The sequence below is a fragment of the Grus americana genome, chromosome 12 (assembly GCF_028858705.1).
Source record: "Grus americana isolate bGruAme1 chromosome 12, bGruAme1.mat, whole genome shotgun sequence".
Lineage (NCBI taxonomy): Eukaryota > Metazoa > Chordata > Aves > Gruiformes > Gruidae > Grus > Grus americana.
The window spans coordinates 10,162,840-10,179,950 of NC_072863.1; the positions used below are offsets into that span (position 1 = coordinate 10,162,840).

General features: G+C 44.6%; 1 protein-coding gene across 3 annotated transcripts in view; it reads right to left on the reverse strand.

The window, feature by feature from the left end:
* Positions 1 to 89: 89 nt before the first annotated feature.
* PLS3 (plastin 3) overlaps positions 90 to 17,111 on the reverse strand; it is a 57,904-nt gene continuing 40,882 nt past the window's right edge. For all 3 annotated transcript variants that reach the window (XM_054840075.1, XM_054840076.1, XM_054840074.1), the window contains exons 4-16: positions 16,274 to 16,403; positions 15,696 to 15,828; positions 10,038 to 10,119; positions 9,215 to 9,380; positions 7,889 to 8,031; positions 6,348 to 6,443; positions 5,655 to 5,850; positions 5,079 to 5,157; positions 4,315 to 4,429; positions 4,063 to 4,196; positions 2,954 to 3,077; positions 2,245 to 2,369; positions 90 to 1,405 (exon numbers count right to left, since the gene is read on the reverse strand). In XM_054840075.1, the coding sequence (XP_054696050.1) occupies positions 1,273 to 1,405; positions 2,245 to 2,369; positions 2,954 to 3,077; positions 4,063 to 4,196; positions 4,315 to 4,429; positions 5,079 to 5,157; positions 5,655 to 5,850; positions 6,348 to 6,443; positions 7,889 to 8,031; positions 9,215 to 9,380; positions 10,038 to 10,119; positions 15,696 to 15,828; positions 16,274 to 16,403 (1,656 nt within the window). In that variant the 3' untranslated portion in view covers positions 90 to 1,272. The remainder of the gene's footprint in view (positions 1,406 to 2,244; positions 2,370 to 2,953; positions 3,078 to 4,062; positions 4,197 to 4,314; positions 4,430 to 5,078; positions 5,158 to 5,654; positions 5,851 to 6,347; positions 6,444 to 7,888; positions 8,032 to 9,214; positions 9,381 to 10,037; positions 10,120 to 15,695; positions 15,829 to 16,273; positions 16,404 to 17,111) is intronic.

The following is a 17,111-nucleotide window of genomic DNA, read 5'->3' on the forward strand; positions in this document are numbered from 1 at the left end:
AAACAAAACAAAAAGTTCAACCAAAGCAAAGCTAAAAGTAGCTGAGGAAAGGTTGCCGTGGTGGGTCTCTGTAAATAAGGAGAGAAGGGTGTATTTAAATGTTTTTATTTCAACTAATGCTTTGCCACCATATTACATCACTTGGAATAGCTTGGAATAGCAATATGATCTCAAAATATAGCAAACAGCTTGCCAAAGCAAGATAATATTAAATCCTATGGATATAGCATCTTCCTTCTTTGGCGACAATGCTTCCTTTTATCTGTAAAAATAGTTTTATGTTCCAGCACATTTGCTGTTCAGTTTATTGAACCCTGCTGTTCATAACATTTGCCTCTTCCCTGCACAAAACCTCCCCACAGTGTAGTATGGTTTTATATCCGACAGCATTTTAAATAAAAAAGTTATAGTTTTCATGCAGATTTTTGTAAAAATTATTTTCTAGGTGCACAGAACTGAACCAAGATGCATACAAAAATGCATTCACTTTCATTCTCAGGTGTAACCGTGCCATCAGCAACATGATACCAAATGTTACTGCAAGAGGTCCAAGGATGGTGGTATTCTCACATATAGTATAACTTTAAAACAAACAAAAAAAACCAAACAAAAAACCCCCTTTTTGTAAGCAGCAAGAGAAAAACTGCCATGCTTTATTTGTAAAGTAATCAAAATAGTTAGATGTATAAAAAAAGCACCATGTACAGAGAATACCAGAGGAAGATCCATCATCTTAATTATACATTTCTCATTTAGCATTGCGAGCTGGCCTGCAGGTCCCAACTTGTACTGTAGCTTTATTTGCAAAGTTAAGGAAGTGGTCAAATCTGGAATACGCTTGGACCATCTGACAGAAATTAAACTGGATTGCAGATAGAAATTAGATTTGTTTCCATTACAACTCATACCAACCACCTTAAAGCCCTCAGGGGTAAAAAAAACACACACCAAGTATCTGAGAAATAATGGAGTGAAAACAGCTCCAGAGCAGTATTGCAAGATGCAGGTCTGTTATGAATGCATTTCTGTGAGCTCTTGTTAAGTTAAACTTTCCTTTGGGAAAAGAGCACGTCTGTAGGTTAAAACTCCTCTCCCTGAGAATTTTGATAAGAGTTTGTCTTGCAAAGCAAAACAAAGTCCTTTGAACTTCAACAGTTCCTAGGCCAACAGCATTTCAACATGATCATAGCTGATCTGCTACTTATGCACCCAGGGTGGCAGGTTGGGTTTTTGTTGTGTTTTGGTTTTTTTTCTTTACATGGATCAACCCTTTTATACTCGCTTCATTCCTCTGCCCATCAAGCAGGCAAACACAGTCATGACCATCTTCGGTTTCACCTCCACAAGATCTTCTGGAAGAGCATAAACTCTGGCACCAATTCTTCTTGCCATGGACACAGCATACCTATTCACCATGGAAAGATAAGTGGGTCAGCACTGAGACCGCTACCAATAAATGACTAGTCAGTTCCTGCCCTGTCTAAGACAATTTTACCTATTATCCTCTTTATTAAGATTCAGAATGTGGAACAGTCCAATCACACCACATCTGTTTTATAAATTTTTTTTTATCTTTTGCTGTATTCCTTTTCCACAGTAGAGGAAAGTGTGTTTAATGTGCAAATTGACCTTTGAATGTGAAGTCCACTTTACCAACAGTTAAAAAAAAAAAGTAATTAATATTTGTTAGGGCTAACAGATAGTATGTATAACCAAAGATTAATCATCTAACATTTACACTTCCCCTTCTGTTTTCTCTTTAAGAATAATCAAGTGAGACTATTATCTGTAAGAAACTTTGCTGTCATTCTGCCACTGCAGAACAGTCACAGAACACACATTTCAATGGCATTTTTTAATGGGCATACTTTAAACTTGACAACCTATGATGATTCAGCAAGACATGAGACATACAAGGGTTCAATTTCAAAACCCTGAGTCACCAGCTGAGCACTTCACACGCCTGAACAAACAGGTGGGAAACAGAATATCATTGCTAAGAACTGCTTGGGCTGTTCTGCATTTCTCTCAACAAGCGAGAGAGTCCAGCCAACTACTCCCTCCAGCGTTACAAGCAAGGACAGCAATTAGATTTCAAGAAGTGCTGCCTGTCTAAAAGGTACAGTGTTAAAAGAGATTGAAAACCACAGTAATAAACTGCGGTAAAAACACTTGCAGCTTAAGGTCAGCGCATAGAAGGTGCACTCTTTTAATGCAAAACAGCTTTTGAGATAGCAAACTTACTTAGCATTATTTTGTTTGTCATCTTCTGATAGATGACCAGTCTTTACAAGGTCATAGTTGATACAACCAGGCTGTATAGCATCAATTAAATCCACAACCGCCAAGCTTGTGCTGATAGTCTTGTCCTAGAGAATACAGGGACAGATATGTAAAGACAAATGTCTAATCCTTAAAGCGTCCTTCTCACCTCAATTCAACTGCTCTGCAACGTGCAACAAAACAATCTTTAAACAAGCCATTTCAAAGCAGCGGTGTCAGTCGTTATTCCCAGCCGGACCGCAGGGAAAACCAAACTGCTGCTTCTCCTTTGGTAATAGTACAAGATCCTTACTCTAATTTACTGCAAGTGCTCTGAAAATACAAAGCAGTAACTGATGTGCAGGCAGCAGGTCTGCCCTGCTGACCAGACCCCAAGGGGCAACAGCCACCTACAAATGCTCACCAGCATCTCAGCCCCCACTGTTGCCCCAGAGCCTGACCACCCTCCCCTCCTTTGACACCCCATCAGCTCTCTTGCCCCACCGCTATTCCCCACTGTGGGCAGTCCTAAAAAGTCTCCTCTCCGGTAGCTTGAAGCTACTTTGTTCCCAGCACAGACAGAATCCTGTCCCGTTTAAACCCCTTTCCAAGATGTCCCTGCTGTTCCTCCAGCCAAGGAAATACTTTTTGGGCACCCCTCTCCTTTCAGATGCAAGAGGGGAACCTGCACCTTGAAGTTCTGGATGGAGGTGGACTTGCCAGCTTCTTTCAGGGTCTGGTTTACCCAGCTGACTATAATGTCATCATTAGCTTTCTGACCATCACCCAGGTCCTCGAGGACATTCAGCGTGTACCTGAGAACCAGCAGAGAGAACAAGATTAGGCACAGAGCCTGGGCAAAGCCCTGGTGAGCGTGCAGCCAGGATACAATGCAAGCCCATGGCGGCTTGGAAAGTCTTCACATTGTCTCAGCTCTGCTTTTGGTTTGGGGTTTTTTGTTTTGTTTTGTTTTGGGGTTTTGTTTTGTTTTTTGTTTTGGTTTGGTTTTTGTTGTTGTTGTTTTCTTGGTTTTTTTGGTTGGGTTTTTTTTTTTTTACTCCTTTAGCAAAAAGGAAGAATCATCTATCTTATCTGAAGTGTGATTTCTGTTAAAGCATTTAGGCTTTCTAGCCTTTCAAGTCCTTTAATATGAGCTCCAAAATTGCCCAGGCTCAGGACACTTTTTAAACTATTTTACCATTGACCATTTGCTCCATAGGGGTAACACATTACCTAAAGGGTGTGGATCAACTCACAAGTTAGCATTCTGACCTCTAATGCCAAATAAGAAGCTACCATGCAGCTATCTTGCAGATATATATTATATATTTGCATCATCTTAGAATTCTTCAGAAATAAATAAGAAAAAGAATGATCAACTTTGTTAATGAGTTTCTTCTTCCCCCTATTCCAATGCAGAAGGGGGTTATAAAGCAGCCCTGGGATGTTTCTCAATTTCAAATTAAAAACCAGAACATAAAAGCTGCGTAAATGTTCCTGCTTAGGGTTTCTGCATGTGGACCAGACTTGAACAGCAGGCAAAAGAGAGGTGATTCTGGTCAGCAGGATGTTCACAGATCCACCAGCAGGTTCTCTGGAGGTCTCTGCTCCAGCCTCTCACATGCAGCAGGATCAGCTCTGCCAGTTTTGCCCAGCTGTGTCTCAGAAATTCCCCAAGGACAGAGGTTTTACAATCTTTCTGGGTGACCTGTTCCAGTGCTGCGGTGCTCTCATGGCAAAAAAACCCTCTCAAACTCTGTACTCCATTCACAACTTTCACATGTCTGAGACAGGTCCTACCTTCTCATCAACTGCCAGACTAAGGCTAGTGTCAGCGTTGGGTTTCCATCATTCAGATCCTGTCCTCCAATGCCAACCAGGGAGAATTTAGCTGGATGCTTTCCCAAGTCTACAGCGTAGTTACAGTTTTCAAGCTACATAGGAAAAGAGTTTAAACAGAAAATCACTCACAAATACACTCACTTGACTGGAAGCCTCAAACAGGACTTTTTAGTATCCCTGGCTTCTTTTAAAGTCTTTTGAAATGCTTACCTTTTTCATATTTGCCCCAAGCTTAGGGTACGGAGGCTTGTTAACCTTATTCCAGTCAACAGGAACTTTGATCTTTTCATATAATTGTAGTATTACCAGTGCATCTTGGAGATCGCTAAAGTGGAAAACATCGATTAAGCCTAATGTTTCACGATTTAAATGCACTCTAACTTTGTGACATCGTGAATGTGACACCATTACTACTCTCTATAGGTTGTTGCAATTTCAATAACCCTAAAAAGAAAAAAATTCAAAATATTTTGTAGTTTTCAGGGCAGGAGAAATGCTCCATGCTCAACATGCTCACCTAGCTGCTGAGCTAAAGCAGGTTTTAACAGTAATCAGCAACTGATCCAGGGAAGAATTCTGCTACATAAAAACCACCTCTCTCCAATGACTACAGAGACCCAGAGTATCTTGCCTCCTAACTATGTCGTGCTGGTTAAGCCCTAAAATTAGGTGACAGGAAATTTAGTTCCAGTTGCTTAAGCAGATCTAAATGTATTGGGATGTCAGGGTACCAATTTACACAAGATAGGGGAAAATAAACTGTCTTCAGCCCTTAAAGCCAATTGCTGGTGTGCCAAGTGCTGGCTCAGAAATCCCTAAGCTATGAACTGCAGGGAGGGTACAGTGAGCATCTCCCACTCCCTACCATCACCCTTTCTCAAGCTCTTTGCTCAGCACTGTGGGCAACAGGACACCAGTGCGGGCCCATCTCTAGTCTGACCTAGTTGGGTCTCTCCCAAGAGCCTAACACTTACCCATAGAGGTGATTTACATGGGGGTTCACACCAAGGGAGTTCATCCAGTTGCGGAAGGTCCGCTCCTCACGTGTCTCTCCTAGATGAGAGAAAACAGGTTCGTGCAACTTCTGCAAGTTCAAAACTGCGTGGGGTTTTCCACCTTGCATGGCAGGGAGCTTTAAGCGGCATAGCTCATCAATTAGGTTTTCAAGCAGAAAAGGGTATTTTTTTCTACTATAATTTTTTTAGAGGAAGAGGGTTGCCCTTATATCTAGTTTTGGATATCAGTTTGATTTCTCCAGGCCTCAGAAGAGCATGCCTTTTGCACTTTCTGCAAGAAAAAGTAGCAGGAAGGTCTTTCACACAAGTGCTAGGTAAGTGCTGTCTGAGAGCCAGGCAGCCAAGCCCTAATCCCAGTTCTGCCAACAATTAGCGCTCCCATGAACGTCTTGCTGCATTACTGAGGTGCTCCTGCCCATCGGAGGAAACGGCAAAACCAACTTCCCAGCCCTGGCACAGCACAGCCTCTAGTGACACAAGCGTTTACTTCAGATATTTCCCTCCTGCTAATTTTGTGACTGATATGGCCATCACCTTCCAGTAGGGTCCAGTCGATGTCCTGGTTTTCAGGCTTCGTAAGTGCTGGGTACTTGTTGAACAGGTTGGCAACGAAGGCCAGGTTCAGTTTGGGATTGCCACTGACCACATCAGCTGGTGTGACGAACTGCCGGCAACCAAGCCGATCTGCCTGCTGAAGCATGTACTCCGCTCTCCGCAAGTCGTCCTTTTCCTGCCGGGGATGCAATGGACAAGAGCTGTCATGGAAGAGAACAGACTACAAAACAGATGGGAAGCTCCTGACTGTTACCTGGGGCAATGTCACAACTCCATCCACCTTCATTAGGCATCAATCGCTAATCAAACAAAGAGATGAAGCATGCATGCTAATTCCTACTGCTGTGGATGTAATTGTCCCCATTTATCTTGGTATTTTTCATAGCATGGTGCTTTCCAAGTTTAGATGCTTTCAAACTTTTATGCTTTTTGAACTTAGTGGTTCAAAAGCAGAAGCCAGCATGCCCCAAATGGAGCAAAAACACATATGATTTCTCAACCATATATGTTAATTGGCGGGTAGTGATCAGGGCTGCAACAACCACTCATTTAGCACATACCCGAGGTGCGCACATGCCCACTGACACTTTACACAAGATGTCACGGGGTAATTATAGGGTACAGGTAGTTCATGATTCTACAGCATGAGGACACAACAGCCTGAATACTTACATTGAAACCCGACATGTTAATATTGATCTGAGGCTCTCCTTCTTTCTGCCCTTTAGGCGCAATTTGATTTAGGAGGTGGAAATAAGCTCTGGAATCCTGAAATGGATGAAAAAGAAAATTCAGGTCTCCTGCACAGCAGTGTATACACCATAACAATTCATTTCAGGCTCATCTTTAAAAAGTCACTGTGCATAATTGGCTTATGTACCTTTACTGAATTACCAAAATCTGTAAGCTTAAAAGAGAGTATGATGGCAGAAATCCAGGCAGCAGAAAAGGAAACAGAAAGGGAAAAGGTTAGAAATATTTAAGGTTAAAATTACGGGTTTTAACTGTTTGAAAGCTGCCTTTGCTGCAAGCTCCGGTGTCACAGCCTCCGCTCCAATAGCTGGAGGAGGCAGTGACCCCATGCTGCTCGCTCTAATGGCCCTCACAGCCAGATGCCCCAACGTGGCCCTAACCCCTAAACAAGGCAGCCATTCCTACTGCTACAGCAACAAAGAAAATGGCTCAGTGGAGACAAAGTTCAGGCAAAAAGCTGATTATATGAAGCCTGAATGTCTTCTCCTGTGCCTGCCCATTAGCTAGAATAGCTTAAAGGAGAGAGGCCAGGGATGGTCACAAACTAGGAGCGGCAAATAGCTGCAGTAATTGTTTATCAACTGCAAGTCGTTTTAGTCCTCAGCACTAAGAAGGACCTCAAGCATATCCTGGCAGTCCATGGGTTGTACTAGACAAGCCAACAGACAAGATATGCACACACAGAGGGGATTTCTGGGCTCCCCATGCACCTCAATTATCAATTCTTTTTTTTTTTCCCATCCCAACAGTCCTTAAACCTGGAATCCACTTCAGGCCTCTTTCTCCTCCTCAAAACTGCTGGCCATGAGAATAAGCTCCAGAAACCTGCTGAGACCAGTGCCCAAAAACCCCACACTGACCAGGAGTCACCACCCTTCATTTCTCACTAGTGCTAAGAGAGCCACCCCCTCACATCTGAAACATAGCTATAAGACTCCTCGCTCCCACTTCTACTCAGCCCAGTGTAGAGAATAAGGGATCTTGTTTCCCTTCCTCTCTCCAGCCCATGATGTTTTGGATGAAATGCCATTGCCTGCCAAGAGTATGTGGAAGTCATGCTCTCCAGGGATGCAGTTAAGCATTTCACCCTGAGTAAGTTGCATGCCCTTGAAAAAATTATTTCCATCAAAAAAGATGGATTAAGAGCATTTGAAAACACATGAGTAATACCAGTTTCCTACTTGATTAAAACATGCAACAGCTTTGCAGCAGGAGCCCACTAGCACTGCAGGAAACACCCCAGACAGTTAAATGCTGGGCTCAACCTCATGGCAAGAGGGAACAGCACTGCAGTACCTTAAGTACACTGTCCACGAAACCCCTGTTAACCTTAATACACTGAGCAGGCTTAAGAAAGGTCCTGTCTGGGGATGAAGGGCCTCATTTACACATGCAAACATGACCCTGGCTGGCTCCCAGCCTTTTCCCAGGCATGTGCAGGCCAGGAGAGCTCTCGGTACCTTGATATCGGAGCTGAAGTTATTGATTTTGTGCCAGCCTGCGTTTTCCAAGTGGAAGTTGGCCCATCTTAGGAGCAGCTCTTCTGGTGATAGTTTCATAAGGTCCTCCAGATTTTCACCATCACGAAGTAAGGCAGCCAGTGCTACAAGAAAAATGCTTGTGAGGGGAAGGAAGTAGTTTTCAAGAGGCAAACCTACATGTCAGAATTAGAGCTGCAGCAACATTTCAGGGGGAGAAGGGGAAAACAATACCAACTACTGATTAAGTCAAAATAATCTGGGTATTAGCAGAGTTTTCCCGAGGCGGTTGTTACACAGAGAAGAGTATGAATGATCTAGAAAACTGTGTATAAAATAATATTTTCCATTTTCTTGTATAACAAAATTCTCTGGATTTTTACATGCAGTGTTTTAAGCTGATGACAGTAAGCTAAGAAGTACATTTATATTATCTCAATGGAAAAGTGCTTCCAAGCAGTTTCATATGCACTGTTAAAAAAAGCCACAGAAGCCAAGACAAGCACCCTTTCAGCTGGCCGGTGCTTCCCTTGCCATGAATTTCCAGTCTAAGCCAAACAACGTTACCACTTCATGACTGGGAAGTTTAAATAAAAGACACCAAAGCCCCTCCATCCATCTGGGTGCTCTGATAGTCCATGCAGGAATAACAGAGCTCTTTGAATGATTTGAAAAGTTGAAATTTTGGAGGCTGTTGTGCAGCACCAAGCAAGCACAGGGGGAGAGCTGCAGCACTACTCGCCCACCGCCAAGAACAAAGAGCTCAGCTGCACCACTGACAGTAGCAAGAAGGATTTTAGGAGAACCATGTCATTGCAAACACATTGCCAAAGAGTTGAAGCTCTCCTCTTTTAGTTGTTGTTTTGGGGTTGGTTTTTTTTTTTTTTGAGAAAGATGTGCAGTTGTCTATAATCCTAAAAGGATGCAAGCAGCTTTTGCCGCCTCCCAACACATTACGTACCTACAGCCGAAGCACACCGGGAGAGCCTGCCCAGCCCAAGGCATTACAAAGCCATGCCCTCATTCCCACTGCAGGGCTTGAGCCAAGATGCATCTTGACTTACAGACTTGTGTTCAGCCACTTCTCCAAGGCTGACACACATTACCAGGATGGCACAACCCACCCACCTGAACCTGCTTCACAGCTATTAACAGGCTGGAGAGCACTCAGCTTGGCACACGTCCCGATGAACCCAAGGGCGAGTACACCTCTTTCAGCAGAGAGGAGGGGAGGGAAGAGGCAGTGCTGGAGGTGACGGCACAAGCAATACGGGGTTCATGCTTTAGAAGTCATCACTTATAGTTTACCTTCATTTCTGCTGAGCTCGATGTCAGCGAACAAGCCGATCTTAATGATCTGCCAGAGAAGCCCAAGGACCAGGTGGGGTTTCCCTTCCCTCAAGTCCTCTGCGCCAATATTGACAACATGACACCCGATGGCAGATGCAGAATTCAACGCCAGGTTCAGGTTCTCCTGCAAACAGCACAGCCGAGTGAGACACAGGCAGGGGAGATGCTGCTTCGCCTTTCATCCAGCACCAGATTTCCTACTCATCCTTGCTCCAACAGCAGGAGCTCGGAGGAAACACTCCCAGTTGCTCTCCGGTGAAGTTTTAACAGAGCTGTGGTAGCAGCAGGCTGAATCAATAAGAACTGAACTAGGCACCGGGGTTTAATTTCAGCCTCTGGTATTTAGTTTCAGCCTCTGAGTTAGTCGCATCTAGTGGCGTCAACAGGAACAAAGCTGGAGAAGTGTTAAGTTATACACATACGCACAGGCATCCTTGCAAAAACAACCTGTTGTACTATGAAACGATTCATAGATAGCCAACACCAATAACCATATTGTTTTAAAAAGACAGTGCCATATATAATCATGGCAGCAATATCAAGCGTGCACAGCATTTCAGCCATTTTACCCATTTTGTCATTAAGTTAGCATTTTTGTCTTTTGAGCTGTACCCACAGCACTGTCAGTTATGCGCAGTACAAAACTGCCTTTAATAATTAAATGCAAGTTATAAAACTCGCTCCTTTCCAGACTTGCACAATAACCCCTTGAGCCATCATGCTGTTTTCATTAATTCCATCTGAATATAAGTTTCAGAAAAAATACAGAAATGTATTATACCTGAATTATAAATGGCGTGAGTTTCTTCTTATTAATTGCTCTTTCATCAATTGTGTCCGGAACAGAAAGATTGATCATTTTGCTGGTAGGAGGAAAAACAATAATATTCGAACAACACTTAGTATTTAATCTCAACAAAACTCAATGCACTGTTACAATACTCACCACAGTGCATTTCCTTTTGCCCGTTTGGTTTTGTGTGTTTTTTTTAAAATCAAGGTTGTGTAAATCAGAAGTTAATATTTATGTTATCAAGAATGTATTTGTAACTAATAGCTAAGCCTGAAACCTTAAACATGTTAGTGGCCACTACTGATCTCAGCTGCTGGAGCAAAAGGAGCACATGAATTATTCACAGCGCAGTCACTGAACTAGCGCAGACTCATCGCTCTGCTGACATCTACTGCAGATTCTAGTATGAAAATGTGCTTCCTCCTGTTGTAAAGGTGTACTGCTGCTGGCAAGAAAAAACTGCCCCAAAAAAAGCACAAACACTTTGAGAGCTCAGTGGGTAAAATTTCTAGTCAACAGAAAACATGGCAAGTTTTTACTTTATATTACGAACTACTTCCTCCTCAGTTCAGTTGTTACCTGAAGATCTGAATGTCCTGGTTCTGGCAAGGATAGAGTTGCACAGTTGCCCACAGACCCCGATGAAGTCCAGTGTACCCAACCCATGTGGCGAAAATTTGTACGAAGTGCACCATCATCGTACGCCAACTCACTGGCAGTCATCGACTGGAAAAGTGAAGAGGCACCCACAGTGGACGAAGTGGCTGGCTGACTCCGGCAATATGAAGAGAGCCTTTCTTCCTCCCTCGTCTCGGCTGTGGAGAAACTGTCCCAGGACGTCCGGCAACTCAAAGAGCATATATCTTACTCCCCACCTGTGCAGACCCGTATTGCAGCTGTTAGGAGTAAGCATTTTTCTGCTCCAGAGAGGGGATATAGAGCATACACACCACGAGATATCCTGTGGTTTTATGTGCGTGACCACGGAGAAGACATGAGGAAATGGGATGGGAAGCCTACCTCAACCCTGCAGGCACGAGTACATGAGCTACAAGGCAAGACAGCTGTAAAAAGGGACTCTTCCAGAAAGAATGCCGCTCCAGTTTCCACCCGGCAGCCCCCCAGACCAAGTGAAAGGCCCGATCGTACTTATGATCCTCTTGAAGGGACTTCTAAGTCCTTTTTGCAAGAGGTGAATAGTGACTATGATGAGCAGGATTAGAGGGGCCCTGCCTCCAGCCAGGTGGAGGAAAGGGACAATAGGGTTTATTGGACTGTGTGGATCCGATGGCCTGGCACATCGGACCCACAAGAGTACAAAGCCCTAGTGGACACTGGTGCACAGTGCACCTTACTGCCATCAAACTATGAAGGGGTGGAACCGATATCTATTTCTGGTGTGACGGGGGGATCCCAACAGTTGACTGTTGGAGGCTGAAGTAAGTCTAACTGGGAATGAGTGGCAAAAGCACCCCATTGTGACTGGGCCAGAGGCTCCGTGCATCCTGGGCATAGATTACCTCCGGAAAGGGTATTTCAAAGATCCAAAAGGCTACTGGTGGGCTTTTGGAATAGCTGCTTTGGAAGCGGAGGAAATTGAACCATTGTCTAGTTTGCCCGGTCTCTCGGAGGACCCTTCTGTTGTAGGGTTGCTGAGGGTTGAAGAGCAACAGGCGCCGATTGCTACCACAACTGTGCACCGGCGGCAATACCGCACCAACAGAGACTCCCTGGTTCCCATCCACGAGCTAATTCGTCAACTGGAGGGTCAGGGAGTGATCAGCAGAACCCGCTCACCCTTTAACAGTCCCATATGGCCAGTGCGGAAGTCCAATGGAGAGTGGAGGCTGACGGTAGACTATCGTGGCCTGAATGAAGTCACACCGCCGATGAGTGCTGCTGTGCCAGACATGCTGGAGCTTCAATATGAACTGGAGTCAAAGGCAGCCAAATGGTAGGCCACAATTGATATAGCTAATGCATTTTTCTCGATCCCTTTGGCAGCAGAGTGCAGGCCACAGTTTGCCTTCACTTGGAGGGGCGTCCAGTACACCTGGAATCGACTGCCCCAGGGGTGGAAACACAGCCCCACCATTTGCCATGGACTGATCCAGACTGCACTAGAAAAGGGTGAAGCCCCAGAGCACCTGCAATACATTGATGACATCATTGTATGGGGCAACTCAGCAGAGGAAGTTTCTGAGAAAGGGCAGAAAATAATCCAAATCCTGCTGCAGGCTGGCTTTGCCATAAAACGAAGTAAGGTGAAGGGGCCTGCGCAGGAAATCCAGTTTTTAGGAATAAGGTGGCATGATGGGCGGTGTCAGATCCCAATGGATATTATCAACAAAATAGCAGCCATGTCTCCACCAACCAACAAAAAGGAGACACAGGCCTTCTTAGGCGTTGTGGGTTTCTGGCGAATGCACATTCCGAATTACAGTCTAATAGTAAGCCCTCTCTACCACGTAACCCAGAAGAAGAATGATTTTAAATGGGGCCCTGAGCAACGACAAGCTTTTGAACAAATTAAACAGGAAATAGTTCATGCCGTAGCTCTTGGGCCAGTCCGGGCAGGACCAGATGTAAAAAATGTGTTGTACACCGCAGCCGGGGAGAATGGCCCTACCTGGAGTCTCTGGCAGAAAGCACCAGGGGAGACTCGAGGGCGACTCCTGGGGTTTTGGAGTCGGGGATGCAGAGGATCTGAGGCCCGCCACACTCCAACGGAAAAGGAGATATTGGCAGCCTATGAAGGGGTTCGAGCTGCTTCAGAGGTGATTGGCACTGAAGCACAGCTCCTCTTGGCACCCCGACTGCCAGTGCTGGGCTGGATGTTCAAAGAGAGGGCTCCTTCTACACATCATGCAACCGATGCTATGTGGAGTAAGTGGGTTGCACTGATTACACAGCGGGCTCGAATGGGAAGCCCCAGTCGTCCAGGAATTCTGGAAGTGATCACAGGCTGGCCAGAAGGGAAAGATTTCGGAATGTCCCCAGAGGAGGAGGTGACACGTGCTGAAGAAGCCCCACCATATAATAAACTAACAGAAGATGAGAAACCATATGCCCTCTTCACTGATGGGTCCTGCTGCATCGTGGGAAAGCATCGAAGGTGGAAGGCCGCTGTATGGAGTCCTACACGGCGAGTTGCAGAAGCTGCTGAAGGACAAGGTGAATCAAGCCAGTTTGCAGAGGTGAAAGCCATCCAGCTGGCTTTAGATATTGCTGAAAGAAAAGTGGCCAACACTGTACCTCTATACTGACTCATGGATGGTGGCCAATGCCCTGTGGGGGTGGTTACAGCAGTGGAAGCGAAACAACTGGCAACGCAGAGGCAAACCCATCTGGGCTGCCCCATTGTGGCAAGATATTGCTGCCCGGCTAGAGAAGCTAGTTGTAAAGGTACCTCATGTAGATGCCCACGTACCCAAGAGTCGGGCCACTGAGGAACATCAGAACAACCAGCAGGTGGATCAGGCTGCCAAGCTTGAAGTGGCTCAGGTGGATTTGGACTGGCAGCGTAAGGGTGAATTGTTCATAGCTCGGTGGGCCCATGACACCTCAGGCCATCAAGGAAGAGATGCGACATATAGATGGGCCCGTGATCGAGGGGTGGACTTGAGCATGGACGCCATCTCACAGGTCATCCATCAATGTGAAACATGCGCCACCATCAAGCAAGCCAAGCGGGTAAAGCCTCTGTGGTATGGAGGCCGATGGTTGAAATATAAATATGGGGAAGCATGGCAAATCGACTACATCATGCTCCCACAAACCTGCCAAGGCAAGCGTTATGTTCTTACAATGGTGGAAGTAACCACTGGATGGCTGGAAACATATCCTGTGCCCCATGCCACTGCCCGGAACACCATCCTGGGTCTTGAAAAGCAAGTCCTGTGGCGACATGGCACCCCAGAGAGAATTGAGTCAGACAATGGGACTCATTTTCGGAACAACCTCATAGACACCTGGGCCAAAGAGCATGGTATTGAGTGGGTGTATCACATCCCCTACCATGCACCAGCCTCTGGGAAAATTGAAAGGTACAATGGACTGCTCAAAACTACCCTGAGAGCAATGGGTGGTGGGACCCTCAAACACTGGGACACACATTTAGCAAAGGCTACCTGGTTAGTTAACACTAGGGGATCTGCCAATCGAGCTGGCCCTGCCCAATCAAAATTTCCACGCCCAGTAGAAGGGGATAAAGTTCCTGTAGTGCGCGTGAAAAATATGTTGGGTAAAACAGTTTGGGTTATCTCCGCTTCAGGCAAAGGCAAGCCCATCTGTGGGATTGCTTTTGCTCAGGGACCAGGGTGCACTTGGTGGGTGATGAGAAAAGATGGGGAAGTCCGGTGTGTACCCCAAGGGGATTTGATTTTAGGTGAAAATAGCCAATAAATCAAATTGTATGATATTAATAGCTATATACTGTATCAATGGTATGACCATAAGAATCTACCAAAACTAATGAAGGATGGACTTTGAAACTGAACAAAGTGCCATGATGATGGAACTAGAACTGACTTCAACTGGTGCCCAGGAACTTCATTAAAAATCACATCTTTGACATCCAGACTGTGATCATGGACCACACCAGATACACCGGCCATGAAAACTCCGGATGTAGCGTGCAACAATCCAGTAGCACGCACCATTGCTCCTGCTCTGAGAGACTGTAATGGCAGATGGAACCCAAAAGCCATGGACTAAATGAACTTGACAGGCATTTTAGAGTGATAGCCCGTAGAATTAAGGGAATGAGATCTGTGAAATAATCTGGGCATGACGTAGATGGTATGGAATAACCCCCGGCCAGCTTGGCTCACCTGTCCTGGCTCTTTGTGAAATTAACTCTATCCTTGCCAGAACCAGGACACTGAATTACTTGAAAGTGGGGAAATAAGAAAAAACAAACATAGATCACATGCTAAAGGAGGAAAAAAAAAAAGAAATTAAAAGCAATGGACAGCCCACTAAACGTCCTTTGTTTGATACAGTTACTGAAATTCCAGACTGATCCAGTTCTCCACTATATTAATTCATTTATATTTAAAAAACAAACCAAAGCCACAAAACCAAAAGAAACCGCATACATCGAAGGCAGCTGGTGGTTAGCAGCCCTGGATGCCTTCTGTTTTCATCATGCAGCAAAATACGTTACGTTACTTAGTGCAGCTATTGTCAAAATCAACAAGAGGATTCCCAGAAAATCCAACTTTCAGTTAATTCATAAGGTCCCTAACATTCTCACAGAGGTTACCATCTGTCTAAACATCCAAGAAAACAGGCTATTTAACACATCTGCCCTCCCCAAGCTAACTAGCATCAGGCTGAGTTTGCACTAGGACAACTTCTGCTCCTGCAAGGCACCTTCTCCCCTTCAGCAAACTCAGTCTCAAGCCCAAACAAAAACACTAGACAAAAACATCACCTTGTGAAGTTGGTATCAAAGCTGAGGCATCATGCAATGACAATGAAAGCCTGGGTGACTGAGCCCCTTTTTGTATGTGCAAAACATTATGCACACACACTAGTCACAAAAACAGCCTAGAATAGGATGAAAATTCCCCTAACTACAGTCTTGGGAAGTCATTGTGGTGGTTTTGTTTGTTTTTAAATTCAGGAGCTGTCACAACTTACCATAGCACAATCCCATCTCCCACAGCTTTGAACAGGTCATCTGTATTTGGGTTCATTGGAATAACATGCCTACAGTCGGGATCATTTTCCAGGGCTTTGTTTATCCAGTTCACAAAGGCATACTTTTCTTCCTCTAAGATAACCAATTGTAAATTTAATACAGGCTTTTTCATAACATAGCAAAGATTTTCCCAAAAGAATAAGTGTACAATAGCCCAGGGAAATAAAAGCCCCACTATCATTACTACACTATTTTATTAGTCACACAAAGTTTAAAGAAATATGACTTTCACTTCCAATTACTGTTATTTACTCATTACTCAACAACTGTATTATATTCAAGTGTGACACAAGGACTTCCTCAGCAAGCACAGTTAATAAAACAAATAAGCACACATTTAATTTACACACTGCTAATCTTGCATTACCCTCTAATTCTGTCCTGCTCACACCTTAACAGGAGATCATTCAGCTATCAGAGAACAAAAGCACGGCACATAGCAGGGCAGTAGAAATCTACTATTTTTGGCGTACAGCCTCCACTCACCCCGGAGAGCAGCCGAAAGGCAGAGCGATACCTGAGTAGGAGTGCTGCGTCCCCTCGCTGGAGAGCTCTGAGGTCCCCCCAATCGCACAGATTCCTTCCTTCCGGTTAATTGCTTTTCTGAATGTTTTAGCGATATCGCTGCTTTTCACCTCTTGGAAAATCTACAATTTAAAGTGCTCTGTTAGACAAGAAAAACTCATCTCATAAAATGACAGGACCATGAAAGAAGCTATTTCTTCTTGGCTTTAAAGCAAACTTTGTAGTAAAATCAGCAAATGTGAAAGGCCCCACAAGGGTGTAGTGGCATTAAATTTAACATGGATAGTGGGCAGAGAGTCATCCCACTCTCTCAAACACATATTGCAAGTGCCTACTGAAACAGAAGCATTAAGCATGAAGTACCTCACATACATTTACCCTGTCAAGTAGATTTCAAGAGACCACAAGAAAAAAAAAAAAAGTGAAACCTTTGCAGTCTGATAGCAGGTACACATGCAGCAGTTTCCACAGGACCAAAGTTGAGAAAGCTGTTGTGTAATTTTAACTTTTCTGCGTAAGCCAGATGCTCGTGTGACTGTGACTTCAGTTGACACAAAACTTTGTCCACAACCCAAGAAACAATTCTCTTACATGTGTAAGAGTCAAAACTGCAGTAATGTGTAACCACGAGTGGTCCAGGGAGGATTCCCCTCCCCCAATAGCTCCCTTGGGCTAACTGAGAAAACACCCTTGTTTTTGAGGGGAGAAGAGATTCAGCGCAGAAACATTACACGTGCCATTTGCACAGGTTGTATGTTACTATTAGTGGCCCTGAGCTCTTACAGAACTGAGCAACTATTAGAAAAAAAAGTATTCAAAGGCTTGGAAGC